Consider the following 21566-nt stretch of genomic DNA (forward strand, 5'->3'; position numbering starts at 1 on the left):
GACCTGCGCCGTAAAAGCTGGTCCCTGAGGGCAGGGCTCCCTGATGCACTCCTGCTTCCTGGAGGAGGCCGGTGATTCACAGGAGACCCAGCGGTCCTTTGTTTCCTGTGGACCATGGAGAGCCAGGCCCCATGGGCAGGTCTGGCCTGGTCTTTTCCTTCTTTCTGTTTTATTTCCTTGTCTTAGAGACAAAAGGGGGAAGTAAGAGGTATCAGTCAGGTGTCCAGGTCTACCTTATTTTCCAGGCTCATTTTGGTCAAAAAGCTCTAGGGCCCTATTGCCAGATTGATAAAGCTCAGCTTGTTTCCCACTGGGCTCCTGCTCTTCATGGCTGATTCCCTCAGACACGCTTCGTCCCAGGAGGACCACTGTGAATTCCTAGCAGAGCTCAGTGTTTCCGGAGTGAGGGGCCAGGGGTTTCGGCCCAGACTCCACAGGGGGACTGAGTATCTAGGTTACCCCTTGTCCACTGATTCCTCTTCAAAAACCAGGTGAGGAGGAGCCCCTGGAGGCATCATGCCCCAGTTGGGCAGAAAGGATCAGAAGACACCTCCTTCCTGGAAACAGCTCTTTACTGAGTCAGTAATAGTATGTTGCACGATAGTATATGTAGACGGGAGAATTACATGGAAGTGGGGACGGGTGAGAGTGCAAACCAGTTGCACATCTATCACGAGAAGGGAGGTGGCATTAAGGCTGGAATGGGGAGAGGGGCTGGTATCTGAGTCAGGCTGGGGAGGCCACAGCTCCATGCCCCACCCCAGGCTTGGTCGGGCTCTGCTGGAACACAAAGGCAGGGCCACTTCACAGTGAGTTGAGCCTATGGGCGGCCTTCTTCCTGCTGGGGGAACGTCCGTCGGCTCCTTTCTGCCACGGTGCACGGGAAGTTGGAGGTGGGCGACGGGTGACGTCCAAATGAGCCTCCTGTGGACAATCAGGCCCTTCCCTGCTCGTTCAGTTGTGCCACTCATGCAGAGGGACTTCAGGCCATTCTGGGTCATGGTGGGGTGAGGTCAGCGAGCAGCTGTGGGCAGGAGGGAACATGAGTGCAGGAGAGACAGCTGCCCTGTTATCAGGGGCCAGTCCTCCCACAGCCACCACAGAGGGGCCCACCCCAGGAATGGACATCAAGGGGGACAGCTTCATAGGCAGCCCAGTGGCCACAGCCTCCAGCAGCCCTCCTCCAGTTTCCAGGGCCTGGGCACCACTTTGGCAGAATTCTCCAGAGCCTAGAGAATGTCCCGTGCAGGTGAAACTCCTGCTTGGATTCCTTCTGGAATGCTCCTGAGAGGCGGAGGCAAGGATAAAGCGAGGAATTTTCTGGAGGCATGAAAAAAAAAAAATTGCTGTGCTCCTGGGCGCAGTGCCCAGGGCTCGAGCATGACGGCCCTGGTGCATTTCTCTGTCCTCTGTGAGACAGGCAGGTCCCGGGGCTCTGCTCCCATAGTTACAGGGAGGGTCTGGCGGTTGCCAAACCCACCTTGTTACTAGAGTTTGAATCATAATCTCCTGCAAAAGTTTTCCTGGGTCTCTTCAACTGCTGGCAACCCCAGAAAACTGCTGGCTGGTAAGGGTGTGAAGATGCTGAAAAGACTCAAGTTGGTCACCAATTCAGAGACAGATTCAAGACCTTCCTCCCGAGGTAGCCACCGCCCTGGCAGGCTCAGTCACTGGAGAGGGGGTTCTTCTTCTGCCCTCTCCTCCTGCCCAGCCAGGGAAACCCAGTTGGTCCCCCTGGCCAGCAGGGAAATGCATGTGTGCACACACATATGCGTGTGTGTGTGTGTGTGTGTGTGTGTGTGTGTGCTTTCTATGGTACAGTCAGTACCGGGGAACCCAAAGGTGCAGGGGCAGGCCTCGGGGCAACCCTCTTCAGAATCAAAGGACCACAACTGTCTGTAGGTTTGCTTTCTGTGGGCTCGCTCTGCCCTGAGTCCCCTTCCCGGCGTTCTGTGTGGCAGTGTCTGGGACTGGGGCCCTGCTCAGTAGCGGCTCTGGCTTCCTGGTGGGCCTGGGGGCCCGGGCAGGCCAGGGGGACCCTGGATCCCAGGTTCACCCTTCGGCCCCATGGGCCCCCGCTGACCTTGTGAACCCGTCTTTCCAGCAATTCCCGGTTTTCCCTGAGGCCCTGAGGGTCCTGGGGACCCTGGGGGCCCCTCTGGCCCTGGGGGCCCCACATCCCCTTTGGGGCCTGGCTGTCCTCTCGGGCCTCCACTTCCAAAGCTGCCTTTTGAGCCTTTGAGTCCCGGGAAACCTCGCAGGCCGACTGGCCCCCTTTCTCCCACAGGTCCGGCATCCCCGGGCTGCCCCTGAGGACCCTGAGGCCCTGGGGGGCCCAAGCTGCCAGCGTCTCCTTTTGGTCCTCTGCCACCAACAGGCCCTTTCACGCCTACATCTCCCTTGAGTCCTCTTGGTCCTGGAGGGCCGGGGGCACCTAGGGTTAGAGAGGAGAGGGGAGAGGTCAGTCCATGAGGGGTGGCTCTCACGAGGCTTTCTCATGAAGTAGGTGCAGTACACTGGGCCCTGTGACACCCAAGGATTCGACAGATGCAAAGCCCAGGTCCACCAACTGTAAGCTTTGGGAGTTCAGGCCTGTTACTTGACTTCTCTAAGTCGTCTTTACCATCTGTGAAGTGGGGATGAGCACATTCACGGATTGTGAGGTGACACATGTATGTGTCTAGCATGCAGCCTGGTACACAGTAGGCACACAGAATTCTGACTTCAGGGCTTGTCCATAGCGCCCCACATGCACTCATGGTGGGGACTGAGGGCCGGACACTTCTGCGGAGAGGCCAAGCCTGCCTGTCCAGGTCTGTCCCGCTCCAGAGGCCTTCCACACCTCCGCGTGGTCTTTCCTGTACTCACTCCCGCCACACCCCACTCCCCAGTCCCAACTCCAGGCTTTGCTCATGCCTTGTGACACTTCTGGAACCAAGAATGAAGTCAGGTGACCCAGAGGAGAAGGCTAAGAAAGCGAAGCATGAGAAGCAGATGCCTCCCGGTGTGAGTGAGTGGTCACTGCCACAGCCCCGAGAAAGGGCACCTCTTCCAGGAAGCCCACCTTCACCACTTCAGCCTCTTCTCTGAACTGTTGGGCTATTGTTTTCTGAATCTTTTAGTTGGTATGTAAAAACAGAAGTCACAGTACAGAGCAAACAAACCTTTGGTGCCTATCTGGTGGACCCTGCTACACTGTGGAAGCCCCGGAAGATAGTGAAGGGGTCAGAGGTCAGATAACCTAAATATCCTTCTAGCTGTGTAGGCCTGCAAGGCTCCACCTCTCAGAGCTGTACCGACCCTGAGGACATAAGCAGAGCATGGGTGTCCCTCAGCCCAAGGTACAACAGCATGCTCAGGAGCACCGAGGAAGGAGAACCATCTGTCCTTGTGAGGAGGGCAGTTGCGGAGAACACCCTTAGTCCCCACGCGCCCAGGGCACAGCGAGGGCCTGTCTTTCTGCGGCGGTCTCAGCAAGGGATCACTGGGTCGGGGTGGTGGGGGCCGGGGGCCTCAGGAATGGCCTGGGACATAAAGTCCAGTCCCACCGTCAGCTCTCTCTGAGAACTCTGCTGTTACATCATCCCCTTGGCAAGAGGATCCTAGAATGTTTGAGCTGGGTGGAGGTAGTCCAATTGCTTCGTTTCACAGAGGAGGCAACTAAAGCCCAGAGAGGTGAAGTGATATCCCCAGGGGTCCCCGAGCGGAAACCAGAGCCCAGGTGGCTCTCAGAGGGGAGGGATCCTGTATGCTGAGAGCAGGGAGCCCTCCCACTGGCCACGATCCGGTTCTGCGTCAGGGCCCCCTCCCTGGCAGATGCAGACACCACTGCTGTTCATCCTGGCGGATGCCACCTGCTGCCACCTTCCCTCCCCCACGCCCCCCTCCCCTGCTTTTCCCCATCTCGTCTCCTTCCCGGAATGTTTCTAAGTGGAACAGAGTGTCTGTGAATACCATCCTTTATTATGATCTAAACTGGAAATCAGAGCCCAGACGGAGTCAGCCCCACCGGGGCCAATAAAAACCTCTGCCCAGCCGTTGCCTGCCACCTCCTGCCACGCCCACCTCCCACACACCACGGAGATGTGACCCTGCGTGGGCTCAGCTCATGTGGCCTGCCAGCAGCACAGGCTGGAACTCTGTCATCAGGCTGGCAGTGGCACTGCCCTGGCCTGTGAGCTGCCCGAGGCAGGATCTGCCCTTCAGCCACAGTGAGCCCTGCCCCGCATTAAGGTGGCCAGAACAACATGGAACAATATGGGTACAGGGAGATGCCCAAGCAAGGACTGTCCCCTCTCCCCCGCCCCAGCCTGGCAGGACTGGCTGGGAACTGGCAAAGCTACTGGTCTGTCTTCACCCCAACTCTGCCCTTGGCTCTGGGGCCAAGTGAGGCTGGTAAACGCTGAGCCATTCAAAGGTGGAGTGGGACGGGAATCTGAGGGCCATGGGGGGATGATGGCAAGTCCCTGCCCATTCGCGCCCAGGCCCTCATCTATAACTGAGAGTTGCACTCGACAGTTCCTTGGGGCCCCTGTAGCTCCACGGTCACCCCTGTTCCTGCCAGTGTCCCTGCTCCTCGGCCTGCCTGCTGTTGTAGGCTCAGCCTCTGCCAGCTCCAAGAACTGGTTCCCAGGGCTTGTCCCCACCTCCCTGGTTCGTCACTCTCTCTTCTTACAACCACTTCGGTGGCTTCCATATCCCCGTCTCCAGCCTCGACTCAGGAAAAGCCTGAGAAGTCTCATCTCGACAAGGACGCCCTGTCCTGCCCGACCCCCAGGTGCAGCTGGAGCCCCCTAACTCTCTCCCAGGACCTCATTCCTTCCCATGCCACCATCTCCTCCCTGGCCCCTGAGAGGGCACAACAGCTGGCTGCAAGGATTTCTAAGGGTTTCTATGCCAACAGCGAGGGAGAACTGCAGAGAAGAAAGGCCCTCTCTCTGTTTCTCGCTACCATCCTCTCGGCTCCTCTTTCTGGGGAAGCTCTCGGTGTGTCTTCCCTGGATGGGGAGGCTGGGTGCCCACATGCTCCGGGCGAAGGTTTGTGCAGAAGCCTGGGTCACACTGTCCCCCTATTCCCCCAGAAGCTGCAGCCCCAGCATGAGTGGAAAGAGGACAGCAAGGAAAGGGTTACTTCTCTCTCCACAGCCCCACCATGCCACCGCCACTGACCCCATCGCTGAGAACCAAGACAGAAGTCCCAGCCAGTCGCCCTGAGGACATCAAGTGGGGTGGCTTCTTCCAGGGCTACTGACAGTGGCTTCCCTTGTTGTCTGTCATGAGCTGGTTGACGAAGCCTGCACCAGTCGGTGCGCCTATGACAGCCCTGCAATCTTCAGCCCCTGCCTCCCTCTCTAAGGCCTCTGTGACCTGCTTTCTCTTGGAGAAGGGAAGGGCGATGAGAGCAGTGAACATGTGTCCCCAACGGCCCCAACACTGCACAGAGATCGTGGGCCCTTGTACAGATGAGAAAGCGTGGTGCAGAGAGTTGCCCAAGATCACCAGCCAGGAAGGGGCAGAGAGAGGATTCCCACGCAGGCCTGAGAAGCTCTGGAACCCGTGCTCCTTGCTCCCCACCCTGCTGCCTATGTCCCTCATTACGCGGTGGCCAGAGCTCCTAGCCCTTTCTCCACTACCCCTGTGCTCTCACTGCCAGGGCCACCTGCCCTGCTGCTGCCCAGAGCAAGGGGAGCAGGGAAGGGGTAACCGAAAGGACTGCCCTCCTCAGGTGAGCACAGCCTCCTGGGCCAGCTATGAATCATGCCGTCAGAGAGGGGAGAGCTGGCAGGACCTGTGTCTGGCTGGGGAGGAAGTCAACAACTGTAGTGGAATGGTTAGCCCAGTGGGAAGGCGTGTGGGCAGAGGCTGTGCAAGGCGCTCTCCAGGACAGGGTGCCCCTCACACAGCCCAGAGCTAGAGGGCAAAGGAAGGGAGGGCTGTGTGCCGCTCTGAGCAGTAGGGAGCCGGTTCAGGCAAAGGAAGCAGCTTGAGCAGCAGTGGCTGAGGTGTGGAGTTGGGAGAGGGGAACAGAATCCTCTGGAGTCATGGGGAGGCACGTAATTACTCAGGAAGCCACAGGCTGTAATTAGGCCATTCCGGCCCATTAGGGTAGAGCCACAGCTGAGTGCATGTCTGGGACAAGTGGGTGGTCTGCTCCTGGTGTGTATGGGGAACGGGGGTTGGGGGGTGAGCAGAAGTACCACATCTCCCAGGGCACCCACACTGCCCACTCAGGGGTGGGGTGCTGCATGGGGAGGAGGGGCCCCCAGTCCATCTCATAGCCCCAAGCACAGGCCAGCTCACGAGGGTAGAAGGACATAGAGACAGAAGGGGTGCCTCTCGAGACACTGGCCTGCACTTTGGGGGACCTGGGTTCGAGTCTTAGCTCTGGTATTAGCATATTAGGTGGCTGAGTAAGTCATTGTTCCCCTCTGTTCAATGACAATATTGGCCTGGGTCAGAGACTCTCAATCCTGGCTATTGTCACCTGAGGAGCCTTGAAAAAACGGCGAATGGACTTCCACTTCTGCTTACAGAGGACTAGTTTGTAACAGACTAACCCACCAAGTACAACCAGAATCATTCGATAAAATACCAAGACGCTTTTCTGAAGGCTTTGGAGAGAGACTAAGGGCCAAAATTCCAGGCAGAAGGGGGACTCACAGAAGAAAGCCTAACAGTCTTTGCTACATTTCCTCTCAAGGCATTTGTTGATTAGCAATGGGCTTGGGCAGAGAGCATGAGAAGCCAAAGAGCAGACTTCAGGTGTCAGGCTGAGTAGGGCTTTCAGCAGCAGCTTCACTGGGGCGGGAGTTCAGGGTCTAGATTCAGGAGAAAAGGAAACAATGTGTGCACTGGCCGTCAGGACCACAGGGCAGAGAAACTGAGCAGAGCATTTGCCTTCATTCATTCAGTCTTGTGCTGGGGAGACAATCATTGGAGCTCAAGGCTGACAAAGTGGCAGGGCCACCTAGAAGTAAGGGCGTCTGAGAAACAGGCCAAGTGTCATGGCGAGGTCTCCTGCAGGCACCAGCAGAAGCTTGCACGGTCCTCCTTTTCATCAGTCACCTTTGTTGCTCAACAACAAGCAAGCCTACTATCCTCCACTGCAGGCATTTCCCCCCCTGCACGTCCCCAGGAAGCTCCTCTGCCCTGAGCGACAGAATAATGTGACAGTCTCCGCTTTCCCCTTTTTGCCATGTAAACGCCTGAACACTTTGGGTGTGAGAGGAGGATGGAGGATGGTGCTTATGGAATGTGACTGCAGATTTGATTCCTCTATAGCTCGTCTTTCTTGCCCATCCTCAGCTTCGTACCCTTTGCTCACGCTTTCATGTTTGTATTCACTGAGCAGACGTTTCCTGAGCACCTTCCAAGGGCCAGGCGTTCTGCTGGGTACTTGATGAGTAAGACATGGAGCCCACCACCAAGCAAATTAGATTCAGAATCATCCTTTACACTAGGACAGCCTTTCATAGTTTACAAAAACTTGTTCACACTGATACAACTACCCCATGGGATACAGGTAGGACAGGTACCAATATCCTTATCTGAGGATGAGGAAACTGAGTTGAAAGTAGCCAAGGTCACTGAGCTACTAAGTCATGATGGATGGTTTCCTGTCTCTCATTCCCAAGAGACAGTCCTAGCATAGACATAGAAATCCTCCTGCAGAGTACGATGACACAAATATTCTGAGAGGCACAACCGCTGTGGAAGAAAACCACAGGTTTTCTGTTGAGCAAATGGAGGCTCAGAATTAATCACAGAGCTGGAAGAGGTCTCAGAGAACAGCTGGTCTCATCCCTTCATTTACAGATGAAACCAGCAAACAAACAAAAACAACCAACCACACAAACAAGCAAACAAAAAACAGGCCTGGAAAGTAAAGTGATTCTGCCTAACGACCCAGAGCAAGTTAGAAGCCAGGCTCCTTTCCCATGCAGTTTGAGTCCCAGCCCAGCCATCAGTACTTGGCACCTTCCACACCGGCTGTGGTCATTGTCTGTCCCCACTCTGTTTATTCTAGAGAACAGCTCAGCTCCGGCCACAGGGAGACCTCATTGCCAGCTCCAACATCAGAGCCTGTCAACACCTGTCTATGCACAAATAAATGAGTGACAAGGTCCTAGAGCAAGGCATGTACATTTTCTCCCTAAAATTTTCTTTCAGATGTGAGAGATTTTACATGCGGTGACTTAACAACCAAGAGGAATGTTGGTCAATAAACAATATATACACAAATGTGCAGAGGATGAACTAAGAGTCAGATGTAGCTCAAACAGATGTGATGTCCCACCTTACTTTCCAGCTAAGACGAGGTCCTTCGATGAGAATGCTGCATTAGGTTAGGTGCAAATATAAATTCCGGTGACTATGATTTGTTTTACCTAGAACAAGGTTCTCAAACGGCTCCCTTGCCAATACTTGTGGTACCATCTTTCCCTTCTTCTCCACTCTCTGCCCCACACCCTACACCTAAGCATGACTGGGTGGAAATGCTTTTTGGTATCTGAAGCTCATGCTGTCAGCGTCTCCTCTTCTGGTTGGGCACAGATGTATGCATCTCAGAGCCACGTCAAGGAGTCAGGATTTTAAATTACAGTGTGACCTTGGGCTCATTCCTTAACCCTTCCCAGTCTCTGTAAAATAGAGACACCAACCCCTGCTTTGCCCACTGTACAAAGATGTGAGGCCAAAATGAAACAAAGCGTGTGAATGGGCTTTGTCACGGGAAAGCTTTATATTTCATTTGTTCCTAGGTTGAATGCAACAAAGACACAAAATTACTAGAGGATGAACCGTAAGAACCATCTACTAATGCCTTCACTGAAACACTGTTTCCTAGAGGTCACACAGATACATATTTTAGGTGAAATACTGTGGGAAGGTTTCAGTAACCAAGGAAATACTCAGCACCTGGCTTTGTTGTAAAAATATGAGAACAGGCCAATAAGATCCACACCACCTGCCCCTGTCCTCCCCTCAAACATCATCAATCTAGATTAAAGAAAAAATTAGCCTGTGGCAGTAGAAACACTTAATGATATAAAATGAAGACAACACAGGTTTGAAACTAAATGGTTAAAGAGAATCAGAGAGATTAGTTCCAAATCTGAGCTCCACGGAGAGAACAGAGCTGACTGGGTTAGTGGGGGCCTCCCTCTTTCCTCCTGGATGATGGGGCCCAGATGTTTGTCACCACCCCTTACCCCCCGCCAAATGTCAACCATACATTCTGGAACTGCCAGATCTCAGTGGCTACTTACTCTATTCTCTAGAGCCAAGAGCTGCTATATTTTTAGGTTGAACATTCTTCCCACAAAGACACACACTTCCTGGGGAAGCGCCCAGGGAACCCGGTTATAGCCATACAAATTCCCGGTGAAAAGGAATCCTGATTAGGAATTTTGGGGACCATTTTCTAGGAGAAAAACTGTTGGAAATATCGCTGCAAAGGACTAGAATGAAAAGATAATGGTGTTTGTTATGGGTTGAATTGTGTCCTCTCAAAATTAATGTGCTGAAGTCCTAACCCCCAGTACTTCACCCGCTTACTGCATGATTTCCCCACCCGCTTACTGCAGTTCACAATCTCTGGTGGCCGCTTAAGGTAATACGACCTTATTTGGAAATAGGGTCTTTACAGAGGTAATCAAGTTTAAATGCTATCATTAGGATGGCCCCTAATCCAGTATGACTGGTGTCTTTATAAAAAGGGGAACTTTGGACACAGAGACAGACATGCACAGAGGGAGGAGGATATGCCTCTAATATGACATCTTGGGAAGTTAGAAAGGGCTCTAACAGTTTGATTGGTTAGTTGGCTGAAACGTGGGCCAAAAGGAGACCCACAGAGAGTGAGTTAGAAATGTTGGACCTGCCTGGGTTTAATGTAAAGGAAGGGATTAATGGCTTAGGAAGATTGAAATGTTAGAGTGGATTTGTCATTTGAGACCTACTCACCCACACTGGGAAGGTGCAGAGCACATGCCTTTCACCTTATGGTGAGAAGTAGATTTGTGAGGGGAGCCCTGGCATCTTTGCAGGGTGCTATGATCGCTCTCTCTGTAGGTCAGACCTCACAGTGGGAATTGCAGTCACTGAACTGGGAAACCTAAATGCAATGGGGTAATTGGATCGTGGGGTGGGGGGGGAGGGCAGGGCCAAGTGGTGGCACTCAACCTCCAAAGGGCAGGTGGGCATGGTTCCTGAATGGACAGCGGAGTCAAAGCAGCGAACAGAACAGTCTGACACACAGACTTTGGATGTCAGCTAGCTGATCGCATTGTTCCTAGAATGGAAATGGATACGGAACCCACTAAATTCTTACCTGTTCTGTATAAACAGAAAAGTTCTAGGTCAAGTGAACAAAGTCTAATCTGAATCATGAAAACAGAGCTATGGCCCCTCAATCAATCCTCAGACCTGAGCCAAGCGACAGACCCCTTGAATGAGAGGGAGGCTGGGTCCCCTTCAGGAGGGACTCCCGTGCACTACCAAATATTTATACTGTTCGTCTCTCTCCCAGCCTTCCCCAAAGGGACCTGCGGCCTTTCAGCAGGGTAACTGCGCATTAGGGAAGAGGAAATACTCAGAACTTTCAGGCACTCCTGCACACTGGCTCTGAACGGACACTGATTCCAGGAGACGCCCTGTGCCCCACCAGTCGAGGAGGGAGGTTTGTCTAAATGGTCCCAGCCTGGGACCTTGAGCTGCCACCAGAGACTGTGAACTGCAGTAGGCAGGTGGGGAAATCATTCTCTTACTTATTTTTATCCATCTTTTAAAAATGTATGTATAGTTCACATTTATTTCAATGTGTAATATTAGAAGTGCTTTGGGTCTTTATTTAGAAGTCTGGTGATGTTTTTGTGAGCAGAAATTGCTGTAGGCACGTAACTCTTATTTCTGTCGATTAGCCTGTGGTAACATTCATTTCGTTAGGCATCGATTGGCTGCTTAATGTCACAATTCCCAAGAAGCCATCGATGCCATTAAGTGAGGACTTCCTGCATGCTAATTCACAGGCTGTGGCCAATGGTTGGCTAGATGGCCAGGGACTTGGAAAGAACATGATCGGAAAACTGGTTATAAGGGCATCTGGGGACTATGTGGATAGTCCTCTTTGAATAGGCAAAAAATGTGAAGATATTTGTGTCCTGTGTGAATGCTCCCCAAAGGATGGCTTCGGCATAGGAGGCTTTTAATAACCCAGGGATAGAATGACCTGTCCTGTGCATTGCAGTCAGCCTTTTTCCCCAGCCCCCCCATGTTATCACCCAACGGGCTCATGAACAAAGTGGCCATGATGACAGAGATGGAGGTTATGAGTTTTCTCAGCAACACAGACTTCCGGTCACCAAGGCTGACCTTGATACAGCCAGTGCTGAGTGCCCACCCTGCCAATAGCAGAGACCAACAGTGAATCCCCGATACGGCACCATTCCCCAGGGTGATTGGCCAGCTACCTGGTGGCAGGTTGATTACATTGGACCACATCCATCATGGAAGGAGCAGTGCTTTTTTTTTTGCTTTTCTTTTTACTGGAAGAGACACTTGGTCTGGATATGGATATGCCTCCTCTAATGCAATGCTTCTGCCAAAAATACCACTCATGTCCTTACAGATGGTACCCACCATCATGGGATTCCACACAGCATTGCTTCTGACCAAGGAACTCACTTCCCAGCAAATGCAGTGGGGCAATGGGGCCGATGCTCATGGGATTCACGGGTGTCACCATGTTCCCCACCATCCTGAAGCACTTGGCTTATTGGAAGGGGGGAATGGCCTTTGGGAGACTCAGTTACAGTGCCAGTTAGGTGGCAATAACTTTCAGGGCTGTACTCGTATGTGCTCCGGTCAGCATTGATATGCGGTGCCATTTCTCTGATAGCTAGAATTCACAGGTCCAGGGCTCAGGGATGCAAATGGGAGGGGCACCACTCATGGTTATCCTTAGTGACCCACTAGCAAAAGTTTTTCTTCTTGTTTCCACAACCTTATGCTTTGCTGGCTTAGAGATCTTAGTTCCAAAGGGAGGAATGTTTCCGCCAGGAGATACAACAATGGTTCCATTGAAGTGAAAGTTAAGACGCCTGCCCAGACACTCTGGGCTCCTCGTGCCTCTGGATTAACAGGTAAAGAAACCACTGTGATGACGGGAGTGATTGATCCTGACCACCAAGGAGAAATTGGACTGCTACTCCACCATGGAGGCAAGGAAGTGTCTGGGCCACAGGAGATCACTTAGGACTCGTAGTATTACCATGCCCTGTGATTAAGGTTGATGGAAAACTACAACAACCCCATCCAGGGAGGACCACTAATGGTCCTTCACGAATGAAGATCTGAGTCACCGCACCAGGTAAAGAATCACAACCAGCTGAGGAGTTTGCTGAGGGCAAAGGGAATATGGAATGGGTGGTGGAAGAAGATGGTTATAAATACCAGCTATGCACATGTGACTAGTTCCAGAAATGAGGACCGTAACTGTCAAGAGTATTTCCTTCGTATTGTTATTAATATGTATATATTAAGATACAATATCTTTGTTTCTTCCTTCTCTTATCTCCATATCACATAACATAACACATAAAATGTATTGACTTTATATCACAGTATTTAGATATTGTTAATTTTATATCCTAGTATTTAAGTTACGTGATATCAAGGAGAACAACAAACATCACTGAAGGACTTTACCGCCTCTTTCGGGGAAAGAGTTAGTGTGTTTTTGTTTGTACACCAGAGGGCCACATCATGCACCTGAGGTGGATTTGTTATTGTCTTCATTTGAGGATTAAGTATGAGGTAAGGAGATGTGTATGAGTGCCAAGACTTTCAACTTGGCAGGTGGAGTTGTGATGGTTAATTTTATGTGTCAACTTGACTGGGTCATGGGGTGGCGAGACAGTTGGTGAAACATTATTCTGGGTGTGTCTAGAGGGGTATTTCTGGATGAGATTAACATTTAAATCAATACTGAGTAAAGCAGATTGCTCTCGCAATGTGGGTGGGCCCCATCCAATCAATTGAAGACCTGACTAGAATGAGAGGCTGACTCTCCCCCAAGTTAGAGAGACTTCTGCCTGATGGCCTTCAAACTGACACATCATATCTTCCTGGTTCTACAGCAGCATCCAGAACATAGATTGTGCAGATTTTGGATTGCCAGCTTACATAATCATATGAGCTAATTCCTTATAATTGCTCTCTCTCGCTCTTTCTCTCTCTCCCTCTCTCTCTCCCTCCCTCTCTCCCCCCCACCATGGGTTCTTTTTCTCTAGAGAACCCTGACTAATGCAGGGGTCAGAGGGGAGGAGAAGAGAACATGGGAATGAAGGGCATCTGAAGACCAGATGGTTGAGAACATGGGTGGGAAGGGTGAAAACAAGAGGAGACAGAGTTTCCAAAAGATGAGGTCTGCCTATTTCTCTCTGTAGAGCCAACTAAACAAATCCACATATAAAAATCCAGGTTTGTATGACAGACAAAGTTAGGAGCCAGAACACCTTTACAAACGAGATTTGCAAGTGCGTTAAAGCTGCCAGTTGCCCTAGGCATTTGCAACAGGATTGTATTAGCCCGCTAGGATGTTTGCCTGACACCAGGTACTTCTGGGTCTGGCAAGATGACCAAGGCCCTCTGGGAGCTTTGCAGCAGCCCGGCCTGGCTCTGGTTCTCACCTCGTAGGATGGTGACGTTGCGTAGGATTTCTCCATGCTGCGTATCCACGGCCTTCATCTCCTCCACGATCATGGACAGGTTGCGGACGTTGAAGTCCAGGCGGGCACTGAGCAGGCTGAACCGCTCCCGGAGCAGGTCTGTGGTGCCCAGCATGAGGGAGACGGACTTGTTCAGGTAGTAGAGCTCCTCGGCGTGGGTGTGGAAACCCAGCGTGCAGGAGAGCCGCACGTCGTCCAGGTATTTGAGCATGCTGTGGACGTGGTTGTCCGTGGCGTTGATGTTGGTGAAGATGGTGCCGATCTCGATCTCGTGGGAAGCCATACGTCCTTCCAGCGTCTCGAACCTCTCCACCGTGCGGTTCTGGGCATAGCGGGTGTGGTACTGCAGGTCGTGCATGTTCTCCTCGTGGTCGTCCAGGAAGGACGAGATGTTGTCCAACTGCAGCTGTAAGCCCATGACCTGCATGACCAGGTCATGCATGCTCTCGGAATTCTGGCTGATGCGCTGCGACGAGGCCCCCAGCGTGGCCTGGATGTTCTTGACCACTTCTCCCGTCTTGGCCGAGGTGGTACGCAGGCTGCCGAAGAGCCGGGTGTAGTTCTGCCAGTCGGTGACAATCTTCTGGAGGGTCAGGGTCTCCTCGTCCGTCTTCCGCCGGATTCCGTGGATCCACTCTGTAGTCTGCCCCACGGTGAAGTTGATCTGGTGCACTGCAGCCTTCACGTCATAGCACTCCTGGGTGAGGTCCTTCAGGGAGAGGTCCAGGCCGGCTGTGGTGGCCTGCCAGCCTCTCACCTGGGCCAGGAAGAGCCCCAGAGACTGGTTGACCTGGTGGATGGAGAAGGAACAGTTGCCCATTTCCTGGGAGATTTGACTGCTAGTGGTGGAGAGCAGTTCATGCGTCTGGGACGTCTGGTCCAGCTGAACCTCCTGAGCCAGGAGCATCTTCTGAATTCCCTCCAGCTCCTCCTGCAGTTTTCTGATCTCTTGCCCCAGCTGCCCAGCCTCATGGCAGAAAGAGCAGTTGTTTGGGACTTGCAGATCTTCAGGAGAAATGAACAACATTTTGAGTTGCTGAAGGATCCGGGGACAAAGACTGCTTTGTTCAATTAACTATTTCAGAGTATATTGAGCAAGTGGCTTCCCGATCCCTCTTCCTTTCCTAAGTCCTACTATGAAATCCTATTTGGAAAAGCCTTGCCATCTCTATGAAATCTTATTTTTATCCAATGTCTTTACTATGACGTGAAATGTAGGCTTTAGGGTCTTTTCTCCATCCCACCACCACATTCTGGAGAATATATCTATCTGCTTAACTTTTCTGAGGTTGTCAAGAACCTCCCATTTATATTTTATTTTAAAATTTCTCCGAGGATTTTTATATTTGTTTTCTTATTTAATCCCCTCACAATAAACTTGTGGAGAAGAAAGTGCAGGGATTTTTCCCCTGTGACTGATGAGAAATGAGGCACAGAGAAGTGACTTGCCAAATATCACTCAACTACTTTGTGGCAGAATAAGACTTTCTCTTTCCATCAGAGCAAACCACCTCTAACCCCTTCTATTATGTCTCCTTCTGTCTCATTCTCAGCATGAGAATGTACCTTAAAGCAAGAGATAAAGAGCGTCACGAATTGTGCACACTTTAAAGCAGTGATGAGGAAAGGGCTGACTTATTGAGAGGCTTTGGAAGGTCTTAAAAAGAATTTCAGATACTTGAGGATATCTGGAGAATGGACCGTCTTTGGCTTCCTTCTCTACCTGTAGGCTCTGGCTAGATTGGTACCACACACAGAACCCTCGGCCCCGGTCCTGTGTGTATCACAGGGTAGCAGCCCTCTTTGAATGGATGGTTTTCCAGCTGAATAGGAAGGCAGGGAGCCATGGCTGTCTTTCCCTTGTGCCTAGAAGGTTGGTGAAGACAGTCCTGCTCCACGGCACCATGGCACAGAGAGCACATGTCATGGCGGGGGAACCCTTTCCGCACCCCAATTAATATTGGTCTTCCTTCATAGTCATTAGCCTATCTGGACACTGAACACTTACCTAGTCCCTGGAGATTTTCCTGCACAGACACAAGCTTTTTGTCATAAATGGCCTGGGCCAGGGAGATGTCCTCTGAGAGAGAGTCCACTTTCCTGAAAACTGGAGGGCAAACACAGATGAGAAACTGGGACAAGGAGTTACCTCAGAGAAAGGCATTTTTATCAGCCCTTCTGCAACCAAAGCTGAAGGAAGATTCTTCTCATGGCCAGAGTTTGTCACACATCCCTTAAAAATGCGTATCTATGTAACTATATCTATCTATAGACATAGACATTTATACCTCTTTATATATATCATATGTATATATATTATAATGTATAATACATATAAATATATGTATATAATATATATGTACGTATGTATGTATGTGTGTGTGTATATATATATATATATATATATATATATTCCCCCCAACCCAGATTTTAGAAGTAGGACATGACCACAGAATAAATAGGGAAAATTAGGAAGAAAATATAAATTTTTCTTAATCCTACCACTGAGAGATAACTGCTATCAATATCTTCAAGAACCTCTTATAATCTTATTTATCTCCACAACCATTCTATAGCTACATAGATATATACCCTTTTAGAAAACAACAAATGTTCCGAATTTTTTTTTTCTTTTTTTTTTTTTTCTTTATTGGCATCATGTCATGGACATTTTCCCATTGAGGTTTAACTCTTTTTAAAAACATTAATGTCTGTACTATACCCTATATAAATGATTCAGCAATTACATAAAAAATCCCCTATTGTTGGAGACACTTAAGGTAACTTCCCTTCTGAGCCTACAAATGAAACATGATATGTAAATATGAGTAATTCTTGATCCTAGAAATAATCCTTGTATATGATGGTTGTATGTATATGGTTATTCTCTTAGGAGAAATTGCTAGAAGTAGAAAATAATGGGTCAAAGGGTATTAACATTTTTGAAGTCCTTGATGCATGTTGCCAAATCATCGCCTGGAAAGGGGCAGCCTCACACCTTACTAAGGGGTCTGTGCTGGCCAGTCGTTAGAGCACATGTGGGCAGCAGCAGGATCCTTGGCTTTCTCCACCAGGCACCTGGCTGAGCCTGGTAAGAAGAGGAAGGCACAGATTGGATGGAAAGATGACTAGTGTTTATTCAAATCAATATGCTGGCCTCTCATCTTCCAGCCCAGGAAGCTGGTTACTGAACACAGCAGGTCCTCAGATAACATTGTTTCACTCAATATCAGTTAGTTATAACGTCGATGAGAGAAAAACAAATCGATTCCTGGCAGGGCGACTGGGTGGAGTTTCCATGTTCTCCCCATGTCTGAGTGAGTTTTCTCTGGGAACTCTGGTTTCCTCCCACCTCCCAAAGGTGGGCATGTGAGGTGAACTGGGGTGTCTGAATTGTCCTAGTCTGGATGAGCATGCATGTGGGTGATGCGCCTTGCGATGGAAGGGCATTCTGTCCAGGGTGGGTGCTCCCTTTGCGCACTGAGCTGCCGGGAGAGGCTCTGGCCACCCACGACCCTGAACTGAAATAAGCAGGTGGGAAAATCGTTCTCTTGTTTTTCTTCACCTTTCTTAAATGTATGTATAGTCCACATTTATTTCAATGTTCAATATTGTAAGTGTTTTTGGTCTTTATTTAGAAGTTTGGTGATGTTTCTGTGACCAGAAATAGGCTGTAGGAACTTAACTCTTGTTTATATCAATTAGTCTACGGTAAAACTGGTTTTGGTATATGGTAGTTTCACTTAAAGCTACAGTTTCCAAGAACCTATCAACAAAGTTAAATGAGGACTTACCCTATTTCTAATCAGGGCCAGAACCAGGCACCCCCTTCTTATGGTTCAGCATCCGGAATGAGGCACCTTCCTTGCCTTGCTTGTCTCGCCCTAGTCCCAGCCTTGTCTCTAATATCTAGTCCACTGGGGCAAACAAACTTACAGCTTCCTTAGTAAAGAAGTCTGGATTTTTAAAATCTGAAGCTAAGAACAAAATGGGATTGCAGTGAGAAGTTGTCAAATTTGTTTTCATCAGTTTACAAGCTGGTAGCATCCAGAAGGCAGAAGTTACCTGAACCTGGAGGTATGCCATCTCCTAGGTCAGCGACCCCTCATGCAAGCCACCACACTTGAGACCCCTGGCTCTCATCTGCAGGACTCTGATTTAGCAGGTCTGGGTGAGACCCAACAATCTGCATTTTAACAAACTGGGGGTGATACTGGTGCAGGCAGGCATCCAACCTCACCTTAAGGAACAGTCACAAAGGCAGCGCTTAGGAATCACCCAACCAGTGACATCAACCCTGGACGTACAACAGAATCATCTGGAGAGCTTAAAAATCCTGAATTAGTTCCATTATCCAGGGTGAGACCCAGGCATCAGTGTTTTTTAAAGCTCCCAGGGGATTCTAACATGGAGCTGAAACTGAGAACCTGATCTAGTCCGATCCTCTCATTTTGCCATAGGAAAACAGAGGTCCTGAGAGGGGATGTGCCTTGCTTAAGGCCACATGGCCAATTATTGACCAGAAATTAGGAGACAGTCTTTGCGGTTTGAATCAGGCATTGAGATTGAGATCTGGCCAGAAAGATGCTGGTTCTGGGCCCTGGCACAGAGATCTGTGTCTGTGTAGGGGGTTTTGGTGCAGGACCCCTGATCAGAAACTTCCCTGCAGCCCAGGTGGGGGTAGGGGTAAGGCCTGAGCTAGCCTGAGATGCTGCACTCACCCAGAGAGGCCAGCACGGCCACCGCCACCAGGAGCAGGGCCAGGAAGAGGTAAAGAATCCGCACTGACGTGTGCAAAGACAGGTTCTTCTGGCAGCGGCTGCAGCGGGCCCCCAGCTGGCCTGTGGAGGGACAAAAGGACAGTGGCTTAGGCCAGTGGCTGAGGTTGCTGCTAAAGGGTCCGTTCCACATTCCTGCTCTGGTCCGTCTCATCACATTTCATGTTCTCGATCTTCCATCTTTACCCATCTCTTGGCCTTTCCTCTAGGTCCTAGAGCTTTTAGGAAGAGACCAGAATCAGCATCTTCAAAGAACTCCCCACCACTACCGTCATGCTCTCTGTGGCATCATTATTCAGCCCGGGCTGTGAGCAAACATTTCTGCCTGATACATTGGCCTTCCTGATGATCTACAGCATGGGGCAGCCAGCCTCGTTTCACCATGGGATGACCAGCTCATCCTGGTTTGCCTAGGACTTTCCCGGTTTCAGCACTGAAAGTCTCATGTCACGGGAACTTCTCAATATGGGGCAAGCCAAGATGGTTTGCCAAGACTGAAAGTCACACACCCTGGGAGACTCCCTCAGTTCCAGGTAAACCAGAAGATTGGTCACCAATCCCCAAACTTCACAGATAACCAGCAGTTCTCCTGGAAAGCAAACAAATGGTTCCAGTCCATCAGTTAGTCCCTGGTACAGAGAAGAAGGAAACAGTATTCCTGGCTACTGTAGCAGGTGGCCCATGCCCAGCGGGAATGCAGTGATGGCCCCAGCTGTGAAATGTCTAAGGTGAGTTCGATTTCAGCTGCACGTTATGAGTACCAGGAATGTCTAAAAGTCCTTACGCCCCTTTCACAACTCCAGGCCAAAAGATATCAGAATTTCTGAGGGCTAGTCTCAGGCATCCCTGGGTGAGTACAATGTATAGCCAAGGTTGAGAACAGCTGCTCCAATCTATACTGAAACCCACCAAGAAGCCTTACTCCAAGTAACAATTCTGATTAACCAAATGCCAAGCTGTGGGCCTAAGAAGGACAGGCCACTTGGCTGGCATAGGATATAAGGAAGGGGACAGTTCTGGGCCAGCTAGAAGACAGGACCTAGGGGACATGGCAGAGGTCCCCTCTGGAGACAGATGGCACTTGTGGCAAACTGATTTCATCGTATTGCATAACCCAGGCCCACGTGACTGTCTTTTTATCTTCCAGGCGGTGGTAGGGAAAGGACAGCCAGGATTTTGAAGCTATATAAAGAGACAAGTCACCAGCCTGAGCATGGGAGAGAGGAAGAAGTCTCAGGCCAGAGAGGAGATCAAAGGGCAGCCCCCAGAGCCCTTACCCTCCTGTGTGCACGGGAAGGACGGCATGTCCTCGTCACCAGCCAGGTCCTCTTCTGAAACACACAACGCATCTCCGTCACCGCCAGCTGACCTCACTGTAATGGAGCCAAGTGCCGTCAGAAGCCAGGCTGGGACCCCGAGTCCCACTTACCCCTCTCCAGCTGCCCATTCATTCACAGTCCCCACACTCTGGCCCCTCCCCGCCAGCCCCTGGGTCCAATTCAGCCCACTGGAGCTCCAGGTGACCTGATGGTAAACAGAGAAAAGGGGGTCAGAGGTAAGAATCAAGTGGCTAAGGAACTGCGATGTCCCAGCACCTCTGGGTAAGGAGATTTCATGATCACCCACAAGCCGGAAAAGACACACAGATCAGCTCAACTGCCTACTCTGCACAGGCCTTGCTCAAACCCCATGGGTTGGGGTAAGAAGAAATAAGAGCTGGTTGCTTGATTGGCTCAGCATCTTTCCAAGCCCTGACACATGGTAACCCAAACGGGTGGATTTCCCCCCTAGCTTCTTGCACCTGCTCCCCTTTTTTAAAGGAGCAGACTCGCTGGACTGAGACTCAGAAATCTTCCACCACAGGTGTGGGCACTGACCAATCCATAGGAAGACTGTGACCAATCAGAAAAGACTGGAGCCAAAAAAACCCAACCTGAATTGATGTTCTAGGGTGACATGGTGTGGCAGGGCCTGGGGCAGCGCCTTCTAGGGTTGGGGCTTTATGCTGGGGGTCTTTCAGCTCAGCTGCCCTGGCTTATGGCACTCACAGCCCACTCTCCACCTGCACCCGTGACTCTAGGTTCCTGACATCCAGCTTCAGTATTTGTTGACCCATCCAGATTCAGCTACTAATTTGATTTTTTTTTTTTGGCTTGGTCCTCGGGGATTTTCCATTTTCTTTCAACCTTAGGTATGCATTTGGCAGTTTGCTTATAGTTTAGTACTTATAGTCCCAGGATATTTTAAGCCAGTAATGCTTAGAAGTAGAAGATCCAAGTTTTGTTTTCTTTCATTCCCTTTTTTAATGCCATGAAGGGCCGGGCCTTGCCCCGAGGCCATCTTCACCATCTTCACAACAGCCGTATAAGCTTCACGGTCCAAAGTATCACTTGGAGGGAGAGAAAGACTGAGGGGTAGAGACGTCAGGAACGGGGCCGATCAGCACCCAGAAGATGTGGTGAAGCCGAGATTGGAACTCAGAAGTCTTTGCTACCATATCTACCATCTCCTCAAAGGAACAAGCAAAGGTTCTACAAATGCTAAGAAACCGGGGAGAAATGAAGGAGGCCGGCCCCACGCCTGAGGGTGTGATGGACCCTCAGGGGTTCTGACAATGACCTGGAAGCAACCTGAGTAGCACCTGTGACCTCACTTCCCAAATGTTGGGACTATTGTGGTCAACGCTGCAGCCAACAGGCAGAGTGGGCAAGAAACTGAATGGGGTTAGTAGGGGAGGGACTCTGGGTGACCCCAAATTAAAGATGGCAACCATCATCGCCATGAATGCCCTCTGCTTGTTGTCTAGGTCATGACTCATATGTCATTTCCTCAGCAGTCTTCCTGGAGCTCCCAGGCTGCAGTAAGTCCCGTGTTAGATATACTTCCATGGGCTCTGTATTTTCCCTGTGTAGAATGCAATACACCTATTATTCAACAGCTCTCTTCCCCAAGGTGAAAGATGTGAGGACGGGGAAATGTGTCTGTCTTGTCTGCTTTATCCAAAGCCCCTAGCACAGTGATTGGCATAGCGAAACGCTCAACAAACACAATTTCGAATGAA

The 21566-nt window shown here is 50.6% G+C and overlaps 1 protein-coding gene across 4 annotated transcripts in view; it reads right to left on the minus strand.

Annotated features, from left to right (window-relative positions):
* Positions 1 to 554: 554 nt before the first annotated feature.
* The window catches only part of SCARA3 (scavenger receptor class A member 3), a 33402-nt gene continuing 12390 nt past the window's right edge, over positions 555 to 21566 (minus strand). The window contains exons 2-7 of one of the 4 annotated variants that reach the window (XM_088792552.1): positions 19935 to 20029; positions 19783 to 19836; positions 18449 to 18568; positions 15736 to 15834; positions 13689 to 14732; positions 555 to 2434 (exon numbers count right to left, since the gene is read on the minus strand). In XM_088792552.1, coding sequence (XP_088648678.1) covers positions 1983 to 2434; positions 13689 to 14732; positions 15736 to 15834; positions 18449 to 18568; positions 19783 to 19836; positions 19935 to 19956 — 1791 coding nt within the window. In that variant the 5' untranslated portion in view covers positions 19957 to 20029 and the 3' untranslated portion in view covers positions 555 to 1982. Of the gene's footprint in view, positions 2435 to 13688; positions 14733 to 15735; positions 15835 to 18448; positions 18569 to 19782; positions 19879 to 19934; positions 20030 to 21566 lie in introns of all 4 variants that reach the window. The other 3 variants (XM_019733119.3, XM_019733117.3, XM_074338368.2) reach the window with 3 other exon arrangements.

Source organism: Rhinolophus sinicus, chromosome 15 (assembly GCF_057876585.1).
Source record: "Rhinolophus sinicus isolate RSI-liver-muscle chromosome 15, RSI-T2T, whole genome shotgun sequence".
In the NCBI taxonomy this organism is placed as follows: Eukaryota; Metazoa; Chordata; class Mammalia; order Chiroptera; family Rhinolophidae; genus Rhinolophus; species Rhinolophus sinicus.